Source organism: Chelonia mydas, chromosome 8 (assembly GCF_015237465.2).
Source record: "Chelonia mydas isolate rCheMyd1 chromosome 8, rCheMyd1.pri.v2, whole genome shotgun sequence".
Taxonomy (NCBI): Eukaryota; Metazoa; Chordata; order Testudines; family Cheloniidae; genus Chelonia; species Chelonia mydas.
Window position 1 is genome coordinate 87,027,235 of NC_057854.1, and position 16,814 is coordinate 87,044,048.

Here is a 16,814-nt window from a genome sequence, read left to right on the forward strand (position 1 = left end):
TCCAATGTGATGCTGCAGAACTGGAATTAATTAGATACCATCAGATTAGGCCTGAATAAAGACTGGGAGTGGCTGGGTCATTACAAAACCTAAACTTAATTTCCCCAACACTAATTTTTCCCGTACTGTTACTCACACCTTCTTGTCATCTGTCTGTAATGGGCCACTCTCTTACCATTTCAAAAGTTATTTCTCCTCCCTTGGTATCCTGCTGTTAATTGATTTATCTCGTTAGACTGACCTAACACTTGGTAAAGCAACCCACATCCTTTCATGTATTTATACCTGCTCCTGTATCTTTTACTTCATGCATCTGATGAAGTGGGTTCTAGCCCATGAAAGCTTATGCCCAAATAAATTTGTTAGTCTCTAAGGTGCCACAAGGACGCCTCATTTTTTTTGCTGATACAGACTAACACGGCTACCACTGAAACCTGTCTTCTAACAGTTTTTCTACAATATAAACATGATAAGTTAGATATTTTTCTTCCACTAATAAACTAGAGCTTTTCATTATTCAAAATAAACAGCATAGACATTTGCAAGAGCAAATAGTGAGGTATTTTTGAAAACATACGATGAAAATGTATCACTTGCAGGATCCCAAACGCATCTGCTTCCAATTCGCATGCTCTGTTCATTTAGTTGTCCAATATGTACAATCACAATAATTTTGTACCTTGGTATCATAAGGTCTTTTACCCGAGCCTTAATAACCTAAAACAGAGAAACATGTTCAGATAAATTATTCTTTCTACAGTAGGTTCACAGGAAAAAATCACTGCATTGATACAGTAAACATGTTATGTATAGTATTACTAAACATTTTCAAGAATCTTGTTGGTAATCACCTAACCACAGACCTGCAACATCATCCTGTAAGTATTCCAGTACCATTAGAGGGTGGAATATGTCAGACTGAGGTACAGCACCAATGAATCAGTATTTTCAACACTGATGATAGTGATATCAGTTCTTGGAAATGCCATATCCCCAAAGGATTAACTTCAGGAGTTGCATTTTAAAAAGTGGTGGCATCTTCTTGATTAGTTAGAGAGAGCAAAGCACAGTTCAAATATGAAAACTGTCTATGAAAAAGATGGCACCTTCACTCTTAGATCATCTCCATATGTATATTCAGTTGTTATGTTGACTAAAATGTATAAAACCAAATAAACAAAAATACCCGAACACACAAGTTTTTACTGCCTTTTACTTCTGTTAGCTTTACAGATCCATCTTTGCTAAAAGAATAAGTTGCACATGCTATTCTCTCTCAAACAAATCTGTTGATGATACCCAAGTTCCACTCTAGTACACCTAAGCAAACTCACTGAAGACTTGCACATGTGTTACCAAACAGAATCTGCAACAAATGCAGAAGTATCACGAAGGGGCTATTTTGGTTGTTTCTGGAGGATTAAGCTACAATGAACTGAGGCCACTTAACTTGTAAATGAGAGCATCCACACAGGGATTTAATAGATTTTAACTTCAAACCTTTAGTTCACTCGTTTAAATTTTCCTAAGCCCTATATTCTACTTACTAATATTGTCTCTTCCAAAATGAAAAGCCAAGGAAAGGAGATTTTAAAAGGAAAAAAATCAGAGGCATTGTCCTGTCGGGGTACAGGATTTGCCTATCCCAAAATCTGGTTGGGGATCCACAGAAGGAGAGCTAGCAAAATTCTCCCACATTGCCTCTGGTACACCTAATGCCCACTCACATGGTTCCTTGGGAGGACAAGTTAAATGGAACCACTCCCCATTGGCCACAGTAGCCCCTGTGACCATGCAGGGGGCTATGCACAAAAGTTACAACAGCCTGGGACTGGTCCATTTTCTGGCTAAATTTTGAGGAACAGAAGAAGGATGATATGCAGTCTCTGGACCACCCACTTGTCACAAGCCTGACAAGTCCTGTTCCCCTCCCCAGTGCATCCCCCAGACATACAGAAAAAGGTCTACCAGAGAAAGTGGGGAGACTGTGCATGAAAGACCCCTCAATGCATGGATTTGAGAAGGGGGTGAATCTGATCCATAGTTTACTTAAAAAGCCTAATTGTACTAATAATTTATTTTTTATACCTCAGAGATGGTCTTTGTCATTTGTCTGCATAGCTCTGCTTCATATTTTTCTTCTTGAAGATAATTAGTCAGCACATCCTTCAAAATATTATTTACTGTGACCACGGGAAAACGTTTTGCAGGACCTGGTATATGTAGATATTTTATAGTGCTTTAATTTATAAGTCCATGTTGAGAATAACTGAACACACATTGTAAACTGCTTTTTTAACCCAACTAATCAAAATGACCAAAGAAAGGGGGTTAACTAGAACAGTGAACTAGTACACTAGTTATGTGTCTCTCTGGAGACCTGAATTCAAATCCTGGATCAGGTGGAAACTAAAAATATTTTTATGATCTCATATATAAAGCTACCACACAATTTGGTATGGGGTTAAGTCTATTTAAAAGAGACCCAGAATTGAAACAGGAGGGATGCTAAAGATCAAGACTGAGGTGCTTCGTTTAACTTTGCACAGCATCTCTGGGTCTAGCCAGTGCTATTACAATATTTCATTTCAAGAACATTAATTCACCCACAAATTAAACAGAGAAAGAGCGATTTTTATTACTGGAAAATACAGCACCTTCAAAATCATATTTTTTCTCTTTAACTACAAGTTTGTAATAGATTTACCAGGAAATTAAGTATAAACAAGTTAAAGTTTGTAGCACTTTGGGAATTTTTAATGAGATTCCTTGTTTGTTCTCATTCCCCTCCAGAATTTTTACCAGAATATTAAACTGACATGTAAAACAAGAATGACAATGTAAGATATCAATGGATCTCTCTAATTGGAGAGTAAATATATGGCTAGTTGTGATCTGCTAACAATCACTTGAAACAAATGCTATGACAAGGGCCCTACCAAATTTATAGCCATGAAAAATGCATCACGGACCATGCTATTTGGTCTCCCACAATAAAATCTGGTCTTGTGTGTGCTTTTACCCTATACTATACAGATTTCACAGGGGAGACCAGCATTTCTCAAACTGGGGGTCCTGACCCAAAAGGTAGTTGTGGGGGGTGGGGGTCAGAAGGTTATTTTAGGAGGGTCATGGTATTGCCACCCTTACTTCTGCGCTGCCTTCAGAGGTGGGCAGCTGGAGAGCGGCACCTGTTAGCCAGACGCCCACCTCTGAAGGCAGCGTCCTGCCAGCAGCAGTGCAGAAGTAAGGGGTGGCCATACCATACCATGCCACCCTTAGTTTTGCACTTCCGCCTTCAGAGCTGGGCAGTTGGAGAGTGGTGGCTGCTGATTAAGGGCCCAGCTCTACAGGCAGCAGTGCAGAAGTAAAGGTGGCAATACCATACTGTGCCATCCTTACTTCTACGCTGCTGCTGGCATGGTTCTACCTTCAGAGCTGGGCTCCTGTCCAGCTCTGAAGGCAGCGCTGCCGCCAGCAGCAGCACAGAAGTAAGGGTAGGAGTACCGCAACCACCCCTACAATAACCTTGTGACCCCTTCCCCACAATTCCTTTTTGGGTTTATTTTGATCTAAGGTTTTTTTAACCTCTTTTCCACAGTATCTGAGTGTTTTTTGATGTTAACCAACTAAGGTGCACACAAAAAATACCTACAGGTTGTTATACCTATTGCACGCTGAAATCTATTGAATGGGGATGCAATACCCTTCAAAGTATTGGAAGTACTATAGGCAGCAGAATCCCTCATTTGCCTCGAAGTTCAATCGTACTCTATCATCTCCTTGGGAAAATGTGGTTGTGGATCACGCAGTTGTGTGGCAGAAACGTACACTTGTTTGGTCCTATAAAGTGTTCTAAGTACATTCTTATGCATAAGTCTCAGTAGAAAAGATTGCCTTACAGGAAGATAATTTGCAAGATCTACAAGTGGGCCATGTACAGCTAATCAGGAATTTTTCAGCAAACCATCTTCCCACTGAAAAAATTTGATTAGTCCTCAGTGAAACTGTTTGCAGGAAAAGGTCAGTTTCAGTAAGTTTCTTGACTCGAACAAGAAGTTTCAAAATTGATCAAATGTTCTGTTTCAAATGTTAGAAATGAAAATTTGCAGTTTCCCGTTTTGAAACATTTAAGTTAGTTACAGTAAAATAGCACCAGGGAAAGCATTCACCAAGAGGTTAGAGAAGAGAAAGAGGAGGAAATGGCACTTGCAGAGGAACAGGCTGGATTTAGACCAGATCGAAGTGCAACAGATCAGTTATTTATGATAAAACAAATATCAAAGAAATACACAGAACACAACCGAACCTGTTACTACAACTGTATAGACTTAAAGAGGCTTTTCATTTAGCAGAAAGGGTTATGGCAAGTTATGACAACGTATAGCAGCCCCCCAAAATTGATCAAGCAGATAGAAAACATCTACAGAAAATCAGTGAGTGCAGTGAGAGCAGACAAGAAATTGATGGAATGGTTCAGCACAAGAACAGGAGTGCATGCTATCACCAGATTTGTTTTACTTGGTACTGGAAGCAGTAATGGCTGTAGCACTGAGAGACGAAAAGGGAGGAGTCTTAGATTCACAGATGACATGGACCTCCCAGAATTGACTAAGGAGGATTTACAGAGAATAACTGACAAGGTAGAATGGGAAAGAGTATCAGAGAATGGGAATTGTGAAGATGATATAAAAACAAGAACTGGACTAGCCACTACTGCATTTGAAAAACTGAAAGATCTGGAAGGCTAAAGACTTTTTGATAAAAACAAAAATCAACGTATATGAGACAACTGTCATGCTGACACTTGCTATACAGATTGGAATGCTGGTATATGAGGAAATCTGAAGGACAAAAGATTTTACACTGCAGAAATGAACTGGCTGAGAGGAATATTGAGCTTCAAGACTGCAGAAAATGAAAAATGGAGAAGAAAACAGCTAGGGCATGATATAACACATGTACAGAAGACTCAAAAAAGACAACTGTGATGGTTTGCACACATATCAAGAATGGACTCAGAAAGGATACCATACATGGCAATAAATACCAGCGTGCATGGAACTAGAAAGAGGAAGACCGAGGATGCATTGGATAAATGTAGTGAAGAATGACAGAACAAAAATGTTTAAAGATGTACCAGCTTCATAGCTTTGTTCAAGATAGAAAGTGGAGGAAAGACTTCATTTAGCGCATCATTGCTGTTGAGCTGATGGATGGGAATCAAAAAAGAAGTAAAAGATTAAAAATGAAAAAGGGTTGAAATTTAACAAACAATTTGAAATTATCAGAACAAAATTTTGACCCAAACTGAAATCTTTTTTGGTTTGTCAATTCATGAAAGTTTTCAAGGTTGCAATTTTTTGTCCCAATTCAAAATGGGATTTTTTTTTTTTTTAAATCTCAAATATCTTACTGGGATGGGAAAACTGTTTTCCACCCAGCTCTAAGGACATGAAGTGGACAAGCTTTATCCATCTACCATGCTGTAAACTGATTGCTCCTATACCTTTGGCCAAAAAGGATAAACTCCTTTTCTTGCTATTATCTGGATTAGTAGTACCTTACACACGCCAAACTTTAGACAACTAAATTTTGTTTTCAGTCAAAATATACATCATGTGGTTTTCGATTCTAAACTAAGACAAATGTTGATCCCCAATATTCTCTCGTGCTGAGACTCTATTATGATAAAGCTATTTTATCGGGAGCCATTATGACCATAACAATTTTGGGCAGGGACAGTCTTTTTGTTATGAGTTTGTACAGTACCTACCACAGAGTGGCCCTGTTCTGGAGCCCTTAGTATTACCTCAATATAAATAAATTAAACAGATAAATTACTATGCCTCCCAGTGTACAAATTAAGAGAAGCACTCTTGATAAAAGAAAGTTATCTTAAAGAGAAACTATCAACTTCAAAATCCCACTTCTCCCTGAAAATTTTCAACTTACAATTGTTACAGATTGCACCTAATATTATAATAACTGAAAGTTTAGAGAAAAACATTTTTCTCTGAATTTTAAATTGTTAATTTGATAACTTGATGCATTTAACTGCAATTTGGCATCTAGTCTATTTCAGTGTTTTTCCCCTGTAGGTTTTTTACACAGCAAGGAAAGGTGTGATGTGGTGGGTTTTTTTTGTTTTTGTTTTTTAAAAACAGGGAGAGGTGTTGTAAAACCACAAAAACTGGTAAAGAGGCCTCATGGGCAAATGTATTAATAGAAATGACAGAAGTTTGAATTCTTTTCAAAACTGACTACATTTTGACTGTTTCCCCATTTAGGCAATATCTGAGTTATACAGTTTACATTTTGGATTCATAGCGTTTAAGACCAGAAGGGATCATTAGAGCAATTAGTTTAATAAATATATCACAGACTATTAAATTTCACCCAATCACCTGTATTGAGCTTATTTTTTTTAGTGTGAGATGGAGGAGGAAGTGTTCCATACCCAGCTGATAAGTGTTCTCCAACTGAATGGCAAGACGAGGAATATCATGGCCAGGTTCATCCATATAAGACACTGTACTCATGGAGCTAAAAATAATTCAAAAAGTGACTGTATAAACTAGTGTATATTGAAAACTATGTTGATAAAAATAAATTGCAAAATTTTAGATGGTACAGACACACAGCTTTTTCTCTCAGAAAATGTTAAAATAATTTTTGGACTTATTTATGTCAAAATGGGACCAGTTAAGAATGCCTTTTCTCAGGACATTAGGCGCTAAAGAAATATGCTGCCACTCAGTGGGACACATCATTACACTCAGTTAAACACTAAAGAGTAGTGGAAGCAAAATATCTGCTCTTTCTTGTAAGGTTAACTGTTTTCAAAGAACATAATGCGTTAATTTGCCAAACTGCATTCAAAACAGAGCTTCTGTTTTGGAAAGTAAGGTGCATTTAAGAAAAAAAAATTGAATTTTCTAGCTGCATGGGGTTGAGCAGAGTAAAGCAAAATGATAACTTTTAAACTTTAATTTGGTTTTACTATAACAGAAATACAGTAATGAAGCCCAGAATTTAGAAGCAGCTCGGTGGCCAACTACTCAATTTTAAGTAGGATGGTGGGGGAGTGGGATGGAGATAAGTAAAAATCAATCTGATAGGAACTCTGATACCACAGAATTGGTGCAATATAAGAAACAGGCAAAATTCACCTTAAACTACAGCTTTACAAAATATAATTTTGGTAAACAGTTTGTCATTCTTCTTTGTATCCAAACTACTGCCAAACAAGTCTGTGGACTGAGATGTCCCCTAAAAAAGGAATACTCTAGAATATTTCACAAGGAGTCCGATGAAATCTACCTTCTGGTTCCAAATGGAACCCACCGGCAAATGTGTTATTGTTTCCCCTCTGTGCCAATCCATGGGGGATATGAGTTGTTATAGCCTCCACCCTTGAGTTCATGATTTTCGCTCTGGAGGTTCCTGGTTCAATCTCCGACAGATGCCATCAGATGTAATCTAGCAGCCATCAGATGCATTTATGAAAGTGACTGGAGAAACACTGCATTCTAAATTCTAAATCCATTCTAAATTCTGGGCTTCATTACTGTGTTTGCTATAGTAAAACCAAATTAATGTTTAAAAAGCGATTGTTTTGCTTTACTCAACCCGTCACAGATAGCAAATTCAAATTGTTTTTTTCTTAAATGCACATTAGTTTTGAAAACAGAAGCTGTGCTCAGAATGCACATCCAAAGGATTAATTAGAAGAGTGATATCCCAAATATGAACTTTTCCCCTTCCCTTTAAAGGTGGTAGAGGGAAAGGTTTTTAAGAGGGAGCTATAAATATGAATATCTTAAAAAAAAAGAATTTAAGCCTCTAAGAAGTTCCTCCCTCACCCAGGCAAAAACAAGGAAGTCACCCAGTTACAATGAACATTTTTAAATGGGTGCTCTCCATGGGCTTGATCTCAGCATACAGGCCCTGATCCAAACATTTAAGCACTTGCTTAACTTTAGAATGTGAGTAATCCTACTGACTTCAGTGGGACTACTCATATCCTTAAAGTGTTTTGCTGGATTGGAGCCAGAGCATTAAGCAGCTTGTTGGGCCTCTCAAGATGAGACTTGGGGCTAAGGATGGACCTTTACCATGACCAAGAACTAGTTCTTCAAGTAATCTCCAAAACAATTACATCAACCAACATTAAATTTGTTGCTTATGACTGTTGGTTTAGACTAAAGGGGTCCCGAACATTTATGGGTTCCTCAGATTTAGTGAAGTAATCATGAGGAGAAAAAGCACTCTTACAGTGATGCTTGAATGACAGAACATTTTTCCTTTGTAATTACCATGCAAAGAAGCTTTCTCATAGTGCTTCAGAAACAGGAGTTAGATTCAAAGCATCCCCTCATCCATTACCCTTTTTATTTCTCAAGGCAACATTTTCCTTACATTATTTTATAATCCAAATTAGAAAAATTACTTACTCTTTGTTTTTTCCAAGGATTTCTTTTGCTCTGACTTCATGGCTGCTTAGAGAGGATACGCTGCCTCTTTTCTTTAACAGGCGCGCTGCCTTATCCTTAGCTATGTCTGACATGCCTATTAAATCTGAGAATTTATACAGAATGATGGAGACCCTGAAACATACAGGTGGCCGTAGTAACAGTATACATATTTTAGCAAGTCAAGTATACGGAGGTCTGTGCGCTATCGAAAACTGATCGGTCCAAAGGAGATTTTACAATACCATAGTGAACTAGTAACCCTTGGCCTAAAGTTTGTTCCATGTACCCTACCAGAGTCAACTGAACTGGGGCATCATTGACTACGAAATGACACCTCTCTTTTGAGTTTGCAGATAAGATGTCAGCCCAGGCCCACTGCCCTGCTTCCCACCCAGCGGCGCACCCCACGCCAGCTAACCCGGCCACACCCCCAGCTCCCCTCCGCGAACCGCCCCCGACCCAGCCCCGCACTCACCCCCACCCGCAGCCGCAGCGCCCCTTGCCAAAGAAGCTGCGGCGGCGGCTGGTTTCCAAGGTTACGGCCAAACACGCCCCCCCCCCCCTGCCGGGGGCGGCTCCCACCCTGGGCCCGGCCCAGACGGCGCGGAGAGGGGCTCACCGCGGCCAGCGGGGCGGGGGCAGCGTGCGCGAGCCGGGTTCTCTCCGGGCCGGCTCGGCTCGCCCCCTTCTGCTTCTGATTGGATGGCAGCTGGGGGAGGGGGCGGGGCTTCTGGAGTGACACCCCTCCCCCCCACCCTGCGGCCCGGCCCCCCGCCTCCCCCCCTCTCGGGCGGGTCCGGCCTGGGGAGGTCCGCGCCGTCTCCCCTCACGCTCCCCAGTTTCTCTCCGCAGGCAGCGGCGCGGCGTAGCAGGCACAGGGCTCCAGCCCGGGCTGCGCTCGTCCGGGCCCTGGACACGGCGACGCCCTCGGCGAGAGGGTCTGTCGGGCGCGGAAGGGCGCCCGTGGAGCCCTGGCAGGGGCCGCCGTGCTCTGTGGCTGGCGGGCTCCCTCCCGGCCTTCTCCTGCTGCAAGGAACCGCCAGGACTCTCGGCTCGCCCCAGCTCCCCAGGGACCCCAGCTGCCCCCTGGGATTCGCGCCTTCACATCCCAGCCTGGGGCTCCAGCAGGAAGATTCCCACCCAGAGTCCAGTCAGCAGCCAGGCTCCCAGCGGGGAGCCGAGAGGCCAGCCAGGGCCCCTGCGGGCAGTAGGGCTCCCAGCAGTGAGCCCAGATGGGCCGGCAGCCCAAGCTGTGAGCTGGGGTGGCAGCCTGGCCTGGAGTGGCTTGGCCTGGGGGAGCCCTGAGCCTGGCTTTCTTATCACTTTCAGGGCTCTGCTGGAGCTGTGAAATTGACAAGACAGCCAACAGCTGATGTAAGGAATGGAGTATCTACAGAGACACTGGGTCATCCTAACTACACCCACATAAGCCCTATGCCGCAGGGGTAGTCAATAGGCAGACCACAGGCCAAAGCCAGACCGCCAGATATCTTTGAATGGACCCCCAAATCTTTTTATTTACTTATCGTTGTTTCTTTATCTACTCTGGAGTCTAGACCTTGACTATATCTTGACAAAAAATAACTGATTACTCCTGCAAGCCTCAGGTGGAGTTATTGTTGGTGTAGTAGGGCACTTAAATCTTCAGGAGCAAGGCTGTAGTGTGTATATTGGTATAATTAGGTCCATGTAAGCTACCTTAGGTTGCCCTGTGTAGCCTAGACCAGGCCTTAGCTCGCAGTTTGGGTGAGGTGAAGGTAGAGCTGCCTTGAAGACTGGCCCTACTGTAGCACCATCTTCTTTACACATAACTTTAATTACAATCTCATACTTCCCACCTCCATACACCACACATGTAAATGTGTATGTTACAGCCCTGCATGTTGAAGGTAGCAAAGATACAAATTCTTTGCTATATATGAAAAATAAAGCACATCCTCCCCCCAAACTACAGCAAACATGCTCTTTGAGCACAAAGTTAATTTTTACAAGTAACAGTTAACTGATTTATGAATTAACATTATTTGCTGTCTGCGTGCTATTCCCCCAGGGCACCTTTTACAAGTTTTGCCCTGAGAGAGCAAAGCTTTTTCTGGTTTAAGAGATGATACTTCAAAGTGCTCTAAAATCCACATAGAATAATAGAATATTAGGGTTGGAAAAGTCCGCAGGAGGTCATCTAGTCCAACCTCCTGCTCAAAGCAGGACCAATCCCCAACTAAATCATCCCAGCCAGGGCTTTGTCAGGCCAAGCCTTAATGGTTTTTAAGGATGGAGATTCCACCACCTCCTGAGGTAACCCATTCCAGTGCTTCACCACCCTCCTAGTGAAATAGTGTTTCCTAATATCCAACCTAGACCTCCCCCACTGCAACTTGAGACCATTACTCCTTGTTCTGTCATCTGCCACCACTGAGAACAGCCGAGCTCCATCCTCTTTGGAACCACCCTTCAGGTAGTTGAAGGCTGCTATCAAATCCCTCCTCACTCTTCTCTTCTGCAGACTAAACAAGCCCAGTTCCCTCAGCCTCTCCTCATAAGTCATATGCCCCAGCCCCCAATCATTTTTGTTGCCCTCTGTTGGACTCTCTCCAATTTGTCCACATCCTTTCTGTAGTGGGGGGACCAAAACTGGACACAATACTCCAGGTGTGGCCTCACCAGTGCTGAATAGAGGGGAATAATCACTTCCCTCGATCTGCTGGCAATGCTCCTAGTAATGCAGCCCAATATGCCGTTAGCCTCCCTGGCAACAAAGGCACACTGCTGACTCATATCCAGCTTCTCATCCACTGTAATCCCCAGGTCCTTTTTTGCAGGACTGCTGCTTAGCCAGTCAGTCCCCAGCCTGTAACGGTGCATGGGATTCTTCCGGCCTAAGTGTAGGACTCTGCACTTGTTCTTGTTGAACCTCATCAGATTTCTTTTGGCCCAATCCTCCAATTTGTCTAGGTCACTCTGGACCCTATCCCTACCCACTAGTGTATCTCTCTCTCCCCCCAGCTTAGTGTCATCTGTGAACTTGCTGAGGGTGCAATCCATCCCATCATCCAGATCATTAATAAAGATGTTGAACAAAACCGGCCCCAGGACCGACCCCTGGGGCACTCCGCTTGATACCAGCTGCCAACTAGACATCGAGCTGTTGATCACTACCTGTTGAGCCTGACAATCTAGCCAGCTTTCTATTCACCTTATAGGCCATTCATCTAATCCATACTTTTTTAACTAGCTGGCAAGAATACTGTGGAGACCGTATCAAAAGCTTTGCTGAAGTCAAGATATATCACGTCCACCACTTTCCCCATATCCACAGAGCCAGTTATCTCATCATAGAAGGCAATCAGGTTGGTCAGGCATGACATGCGTACAACAATTTTACTTTAGAAGTACTGTCAAAGAAAATAACATTAAATAGAAGAAAAGGAGTACTTGTGGCACCTTAGAGACTAACAGATTTATTTGAGCATAAGCTTTCGTGATCTACAGCTCACTTCATTGGATGCATGCTGTAGCTCATGAAAGCTTATGCTCAAATACATTTGTTAGTCTCTAAGGTGCCACAAGTACTCCTTTTCTTTTTGCGAATACAAACTAACACAGCTGCTACTCTGAAACCATTAAATAGAAGGAAGATGGAAGACTATAGGAGCCAGCAACATTGACTAATACTGAGCTAGCATACTGTCTTCAGTCAAAGCAGTAACTTAAGTTTATCATGGAAAATAAAACAAATTTCAGTTTCCAGAATTCATTCTATACACAAAACAAAAGGGTCAAACATCAGTTTCTTCCCTCAGAGCACTGTAGTTTCTGTGAAAAGGGGTCTGAAGGAAATGGCAAACACCATAAAAAAATTGTCATGGGGGTGGTGGTAGTGGTACAAAAGTTGGTGGGGGATCTGTTGATTAAGGGGTTCCTCAGATATAGTCTCCCACTAAGGAGTTGATTTTAATAATCAAACTGCTCCTGAAAAGTAGTATTCCTAAAGAGGGGTGTGTGCTGAAGAGTTAGGGTCATTTGTTCAATCACCCCTAAAATAAGATGCTCCCATAACATTTTCAGATTCTAATAACTTTTTTGGTGCAGAGATAGGGGGGAAAAACCCTATCAACTGTCTACACTTAAAAATTAGATTGACCTAACTACATTGCCAAGGGCTGTGAAAAATTCCACACCTTGAGCTCTGTAGTTGGTTTGACCTAACCCCTAGTATAGATGCAGCTAGCTCAATATAATTTTTAAGTGTGAAATTTATAGCATGGATTGTCCCGAGATCAAATATTGAACAGTAACAAGGACCAGTTTAGAAGTATTTAAAGAGTCGTTGCATTACAAAAGCTTTAGTGCTTCTAGTTGCATTTTTCTGATTCAGCTGAGAATCTCTCTCTGAAATTAATGGTCTCCTTCATAACTCTGAGCTTCCTGTGCTGAAAGTGAAGTGCATAGCCTCTTCTCCACATACTAGCCAAACTGTCCTGCGTTTAGCTCAGAGGTAGGCAAACTACAGCCCGCGGGCCACATCCGGCCCGCAGGACCATCCTATCTGGCCTTGAGCTCCCGGCCGGGAAGGCTAGCTCCCCTGCTGTTCCCCCTCCCAAGTGGGTAGCATGGCTTGCGCCCGCCCACCTCACAGGCTTTCCAATAAGCCAGTCCTGCTGCTCTGAGCGGCATGATAAGGGGCAGGAGGTCCCGGGGGGCGGTCAGGGGACGGGGAGCAGGGGGCAGTTTAATAGGCGTGGGAGTCCCGGGGGGCCTGTCAGGGGGTGAGGGTGTGGATAGAGGTAGGGGCAGTCAGGGGCCGGGGGGGTTAGATAGGGGGTGAGGTCCCAGGGGGGTGATTAGGGGGTCCCAGGAGGGGGTGGTCAGGGGAGAAGGGGGAGTTGGATGGGTTGGGAGTCCTGAGGAGGGCAGTCAGGGGGCGGATGGGGCAGGGGCCAACCTGTTTCGGGGGGCATAGCCTTCCCTACCTGGCCCTCCATACAGTTTCGCAACCCCAATGTGGCCCTTGATCCAAAAAGTTTGCCCACCCCTGGTCTAGCTGATACATGAACTCCTCACAGCACCACCAACTTTACCAGGCAAGGAGGAGGGGGGACCGGGTAGGTGACTGGTATTGGGGTGAATGGGCTCTCAGTAGCAGTGGATGTGGAGTGGTCAAAAGCAATGGGCATGGCAGAGGAATTAGCAGTGAAGGAAGTACAGGGGCCATTGGAACAGTAAAGGGAGTTTGGAAGGATATGGGGGGTACTGCTGCCCCTTTGTCAACTTTTGCCCCTCCGTGCTGTGTGCTGGCACAGATGCTGAGTTCTGAGAGGGCAGCACACCCTTAGATAATGCCCCTCAATAATATAAGGAATTTCAGCAACCCTGTTTGATGACTAGATCTTTAATGACGACCTGGGTTTTCAAAAATGTCATTTTTTCAGATCATCATCAAAGGGCCTTTTTATGCTGTGGAAACTCAGAAGCGGTGACAGCAGAGGGAAAGTTGGGCATCTTCCTCTGCAGTGACATACTGGCTGGGGGAGAGGAAGTGGAGCCATCTAAGCCCTCCTGCCCTTCCCTCCCACCTTTTCCTACAAATACCCCTCATCCCTAACAGTTCATCTCCATGAGTGCTCCACTAAGCTGATGGAGCGGGATCTAGGTCTCCCTTTTCCTCCACTGCTGCTGTTCCTATGATAAAGGGGAGGTCAGAGCAGTGCAGGAAAAAGTTGGAAGGCAGTGAGGAGACTACTCCAGCCAAGTGCATTCTCTAGCTGGAGTAATCATTCCCAAGGAGCCTGAGGGAGTTTAGGGGCAGAGTTGGCCTGTGGAAGAGAAGAATGCTGAGAAAATATTTAAAAAACAAAAACAAGGAAATTAATGGCCCAGAAACATCATTAACACAGAGTTAAGGTTGCCCAATGCTGCCTTGTACTCTTCCAGAATGTGGGGAATGGCTAAACTTAAGCTTCTGAAAATTGGGAAACAAAGAGTTAAGATAACACATACTTAAATATCTGAAAACCATGACATAAAAAGTTAAGATACATACCACCCCCACATTGCAACCTTAATTCTGCCCTCAGTGATACCCCTATATGCCAACACCACACAGACTATCACTCTACCCTTACAAGTGCTGCAGGACACTTCAGGAGTAGAGTAGGAACCCCTGATGAAGGAAAAACTTTCAGTTATGAAGAGTGGGAAAAAATGACCAATAACTCTAAACAAATTATTCAAATGTAGCCTATGTACAAGTTTCCAATGAGTTTGAACTACATGGAAAGATTGAATGAAGAGTGTGTTATTCTGTTACTGAGAGCAGTATGGGAAAAACTGGTCTGATGCTGGGTGATAAATTTCATGAAGGACTCATTTTTAAATCATTTTAATTCCTAAAGCTAGTTGAGTTGCTTGTGAATTCTGAGAAGAAAATTCATTTTGTACTCAAAAAGAGTAAGTGCTGTATTTTTTGCGGGGGAGGGGGGAGCGCTGTATTTTTCACACATAAAGCAGGGACTCAGTCTCTGTTAAGTGCAAAATTCAAACTTAACTATGGAGTCATTACTTCATGATTAAGGCTGCTAGTTTGTCATGGAAGTCACTGATTCCGTGACCTCTGACTTCTGCAGCAGCCTGTGCGCCTGGCCCAGAGGCCATCTGAGCAGCTCAGGCAGCCCCTTGGCCAGTTGCACTGGCCGCTGCTGGGACGGTCTCGGGCCACCGTGCCCCTCTCCCCCCCGCAGCAGCAGGAGTTTAGGCGTGGGACGGGGGAGGGGGTTGGGGCATGGGACAGGGAGAGGGCTCTGGGCAGCGTTTACCTCAGGGGGGCTCCCCGGATGTGGTGACATCCCCCTCCCTCAGGTCCGAGGTGGAGGCCTGGCTAGGCAGTTCTGTGCACTGCTTCCGCCTGTAGGCGCCACCCTCACAGCTCCCATTGGCCGTGGTGCCTGGCCAATGGGAGTTACGGAGCTGGCGCTCTTGGCAGAGGCAGTGCACAGATTTTTTTTTATTTACTGCCCATGACTAAAACGTAGCCTTATCCATAATATAAACACCATAATATCCTTCCTGAATACGAGTTATTTACACATTAGTGACACATTTACCTCAAAATCAAGTCCACATACATATGATAAATGTTAAACATTTATAAATGCTACATATACATTGGTATTAACAAACCAGTACATTACCAAAAACTATCACACACATCTGATTGCATGATCACTACCTATAATATATGTAAGACACAGGGCAGTGCCGAGGATCCTTACCTTTCTTCAGCACTAAATTAGCAAAAAAGTGACTAAAATAAAACCATATAAATGTTTTGACAGGGGGAAGCATTATTCATTATTTATGGTGCCAAGGATAACAGCAGACAATTCTGATTCATTGTCATATGTTTAAACTTGTGGTAATAACATTGCAAATACTACATTTGGAAACTGATCCAAAACAAAAAAATAGAGTATTTTAATGTTTCTCATTTATTTTCAAGAAAAAAAAGTCACATTTAAATTACAACTTAATCAGGTACTTAATTTTGTTCTTATGTATAGAATTAATAAACTTTGTTCTGGAACTGGGACCTTATTTGTTGTAATAGTCTATATGGTAAATAATTGCATATTCAGGATTTTGTGAAATGGGTCATTGGGAAATATCATGAAGGAAAGATATTTATAAAAAACATTATTTACAAAAATGATATCCACATATTTGTATCCTAATCTATAAGGCAAGTAACATTTAAAATATGTTGTTTCATGATTATCTCCAACAAGTCAATACAACACATTCATATTACCAGTGGTCAAATACAAAGCTTTGCTGCAGTATGTCAAATGCAACAAATCTTTGTATCTTTTACAGTTTTTCTCTGAGGACATTAGGTAAGCAGCAAAGTTTTCATCACAGACTAAGCAGTAACTAGGGCATCATAGACTAAAGATACAGTATATTTAATTGCATGTGTAGGCTAAAAAGGCCAGACTAACTTTTTAACTTAAATCTTAAAAATATACTTGTGAAACTTAATCCACATATTTAAACATTTTGTACACAAGGTATTTTATAAAACAATATATAGGGTAGTACACTTGGAAATCCAATTCACTTCTGGGACTTAGTGTAGATGTTTGGAGCATTACTAACAACATAAGAGTTAGTAAATAGGGCCCAATCCTGTAAATACTTGCACTCACGCTGAAAGTTAAGCATGTGTGAAGTTCCACTGAAGACACGAACATAAATGTTTGAGGGTTTAGGGCTCTACACTGTAATATATTATTTTGACTCAATCCACCCAATGACAATGTACATTTTGACAGAATTTCTCTG

The 16,814-nt window shown here is 42.6% G+C and overlaps 1 protein-coding gene across 5 annotated transcripts; it reads right to left on the reverse strand.

The window, feature by feature from the left end:
- Positions 1-312: 312 nt before the first annotated feature.
- DYNLT5 (dynein light chain Tctex-type family member 5) lies at positions 313-9,157 on the reverse strand. 5 transcript variants are annotated; one of them, XM_043521334.1, is made up of 5 exons: positions 9,097-9,157; positions 8,457-8,580; positions 6,461-6,546; positions 2,089-2,213; positions 313-717 (listed from the first exon to the last, which is right to left on the reverse strand). In XM_043521334.1, exons 2-5 carry the CDS (start codon positions 8,567-8,569, stop codon positions 514-516), a joined length of 528 nt encoding a protein of 175 aa, XP_043377269.1. In that variant the 5' UTR covers positions 8,570-8,580; positions 9,097-9,157; the 3' UTR covers positions 313-513. The 5 variants fall into 5 exon arrangements, with proteins under 5 accessions (XP_043377269.1, XP_043377268.1, XP_037763793.1 ...); XM_043521333.1 differs by lacking the exon at positions 9,097-9,157 and adding an exon at positions 8,959-9,090; XM_037907865.2 differs by lacking the exon at positions 9,097-9,157 and adding an exon at positions 8,953-9,090.
- Between the last annotated feature and the right edge of the window lie 7,657 nt (positions 9,158-16,814).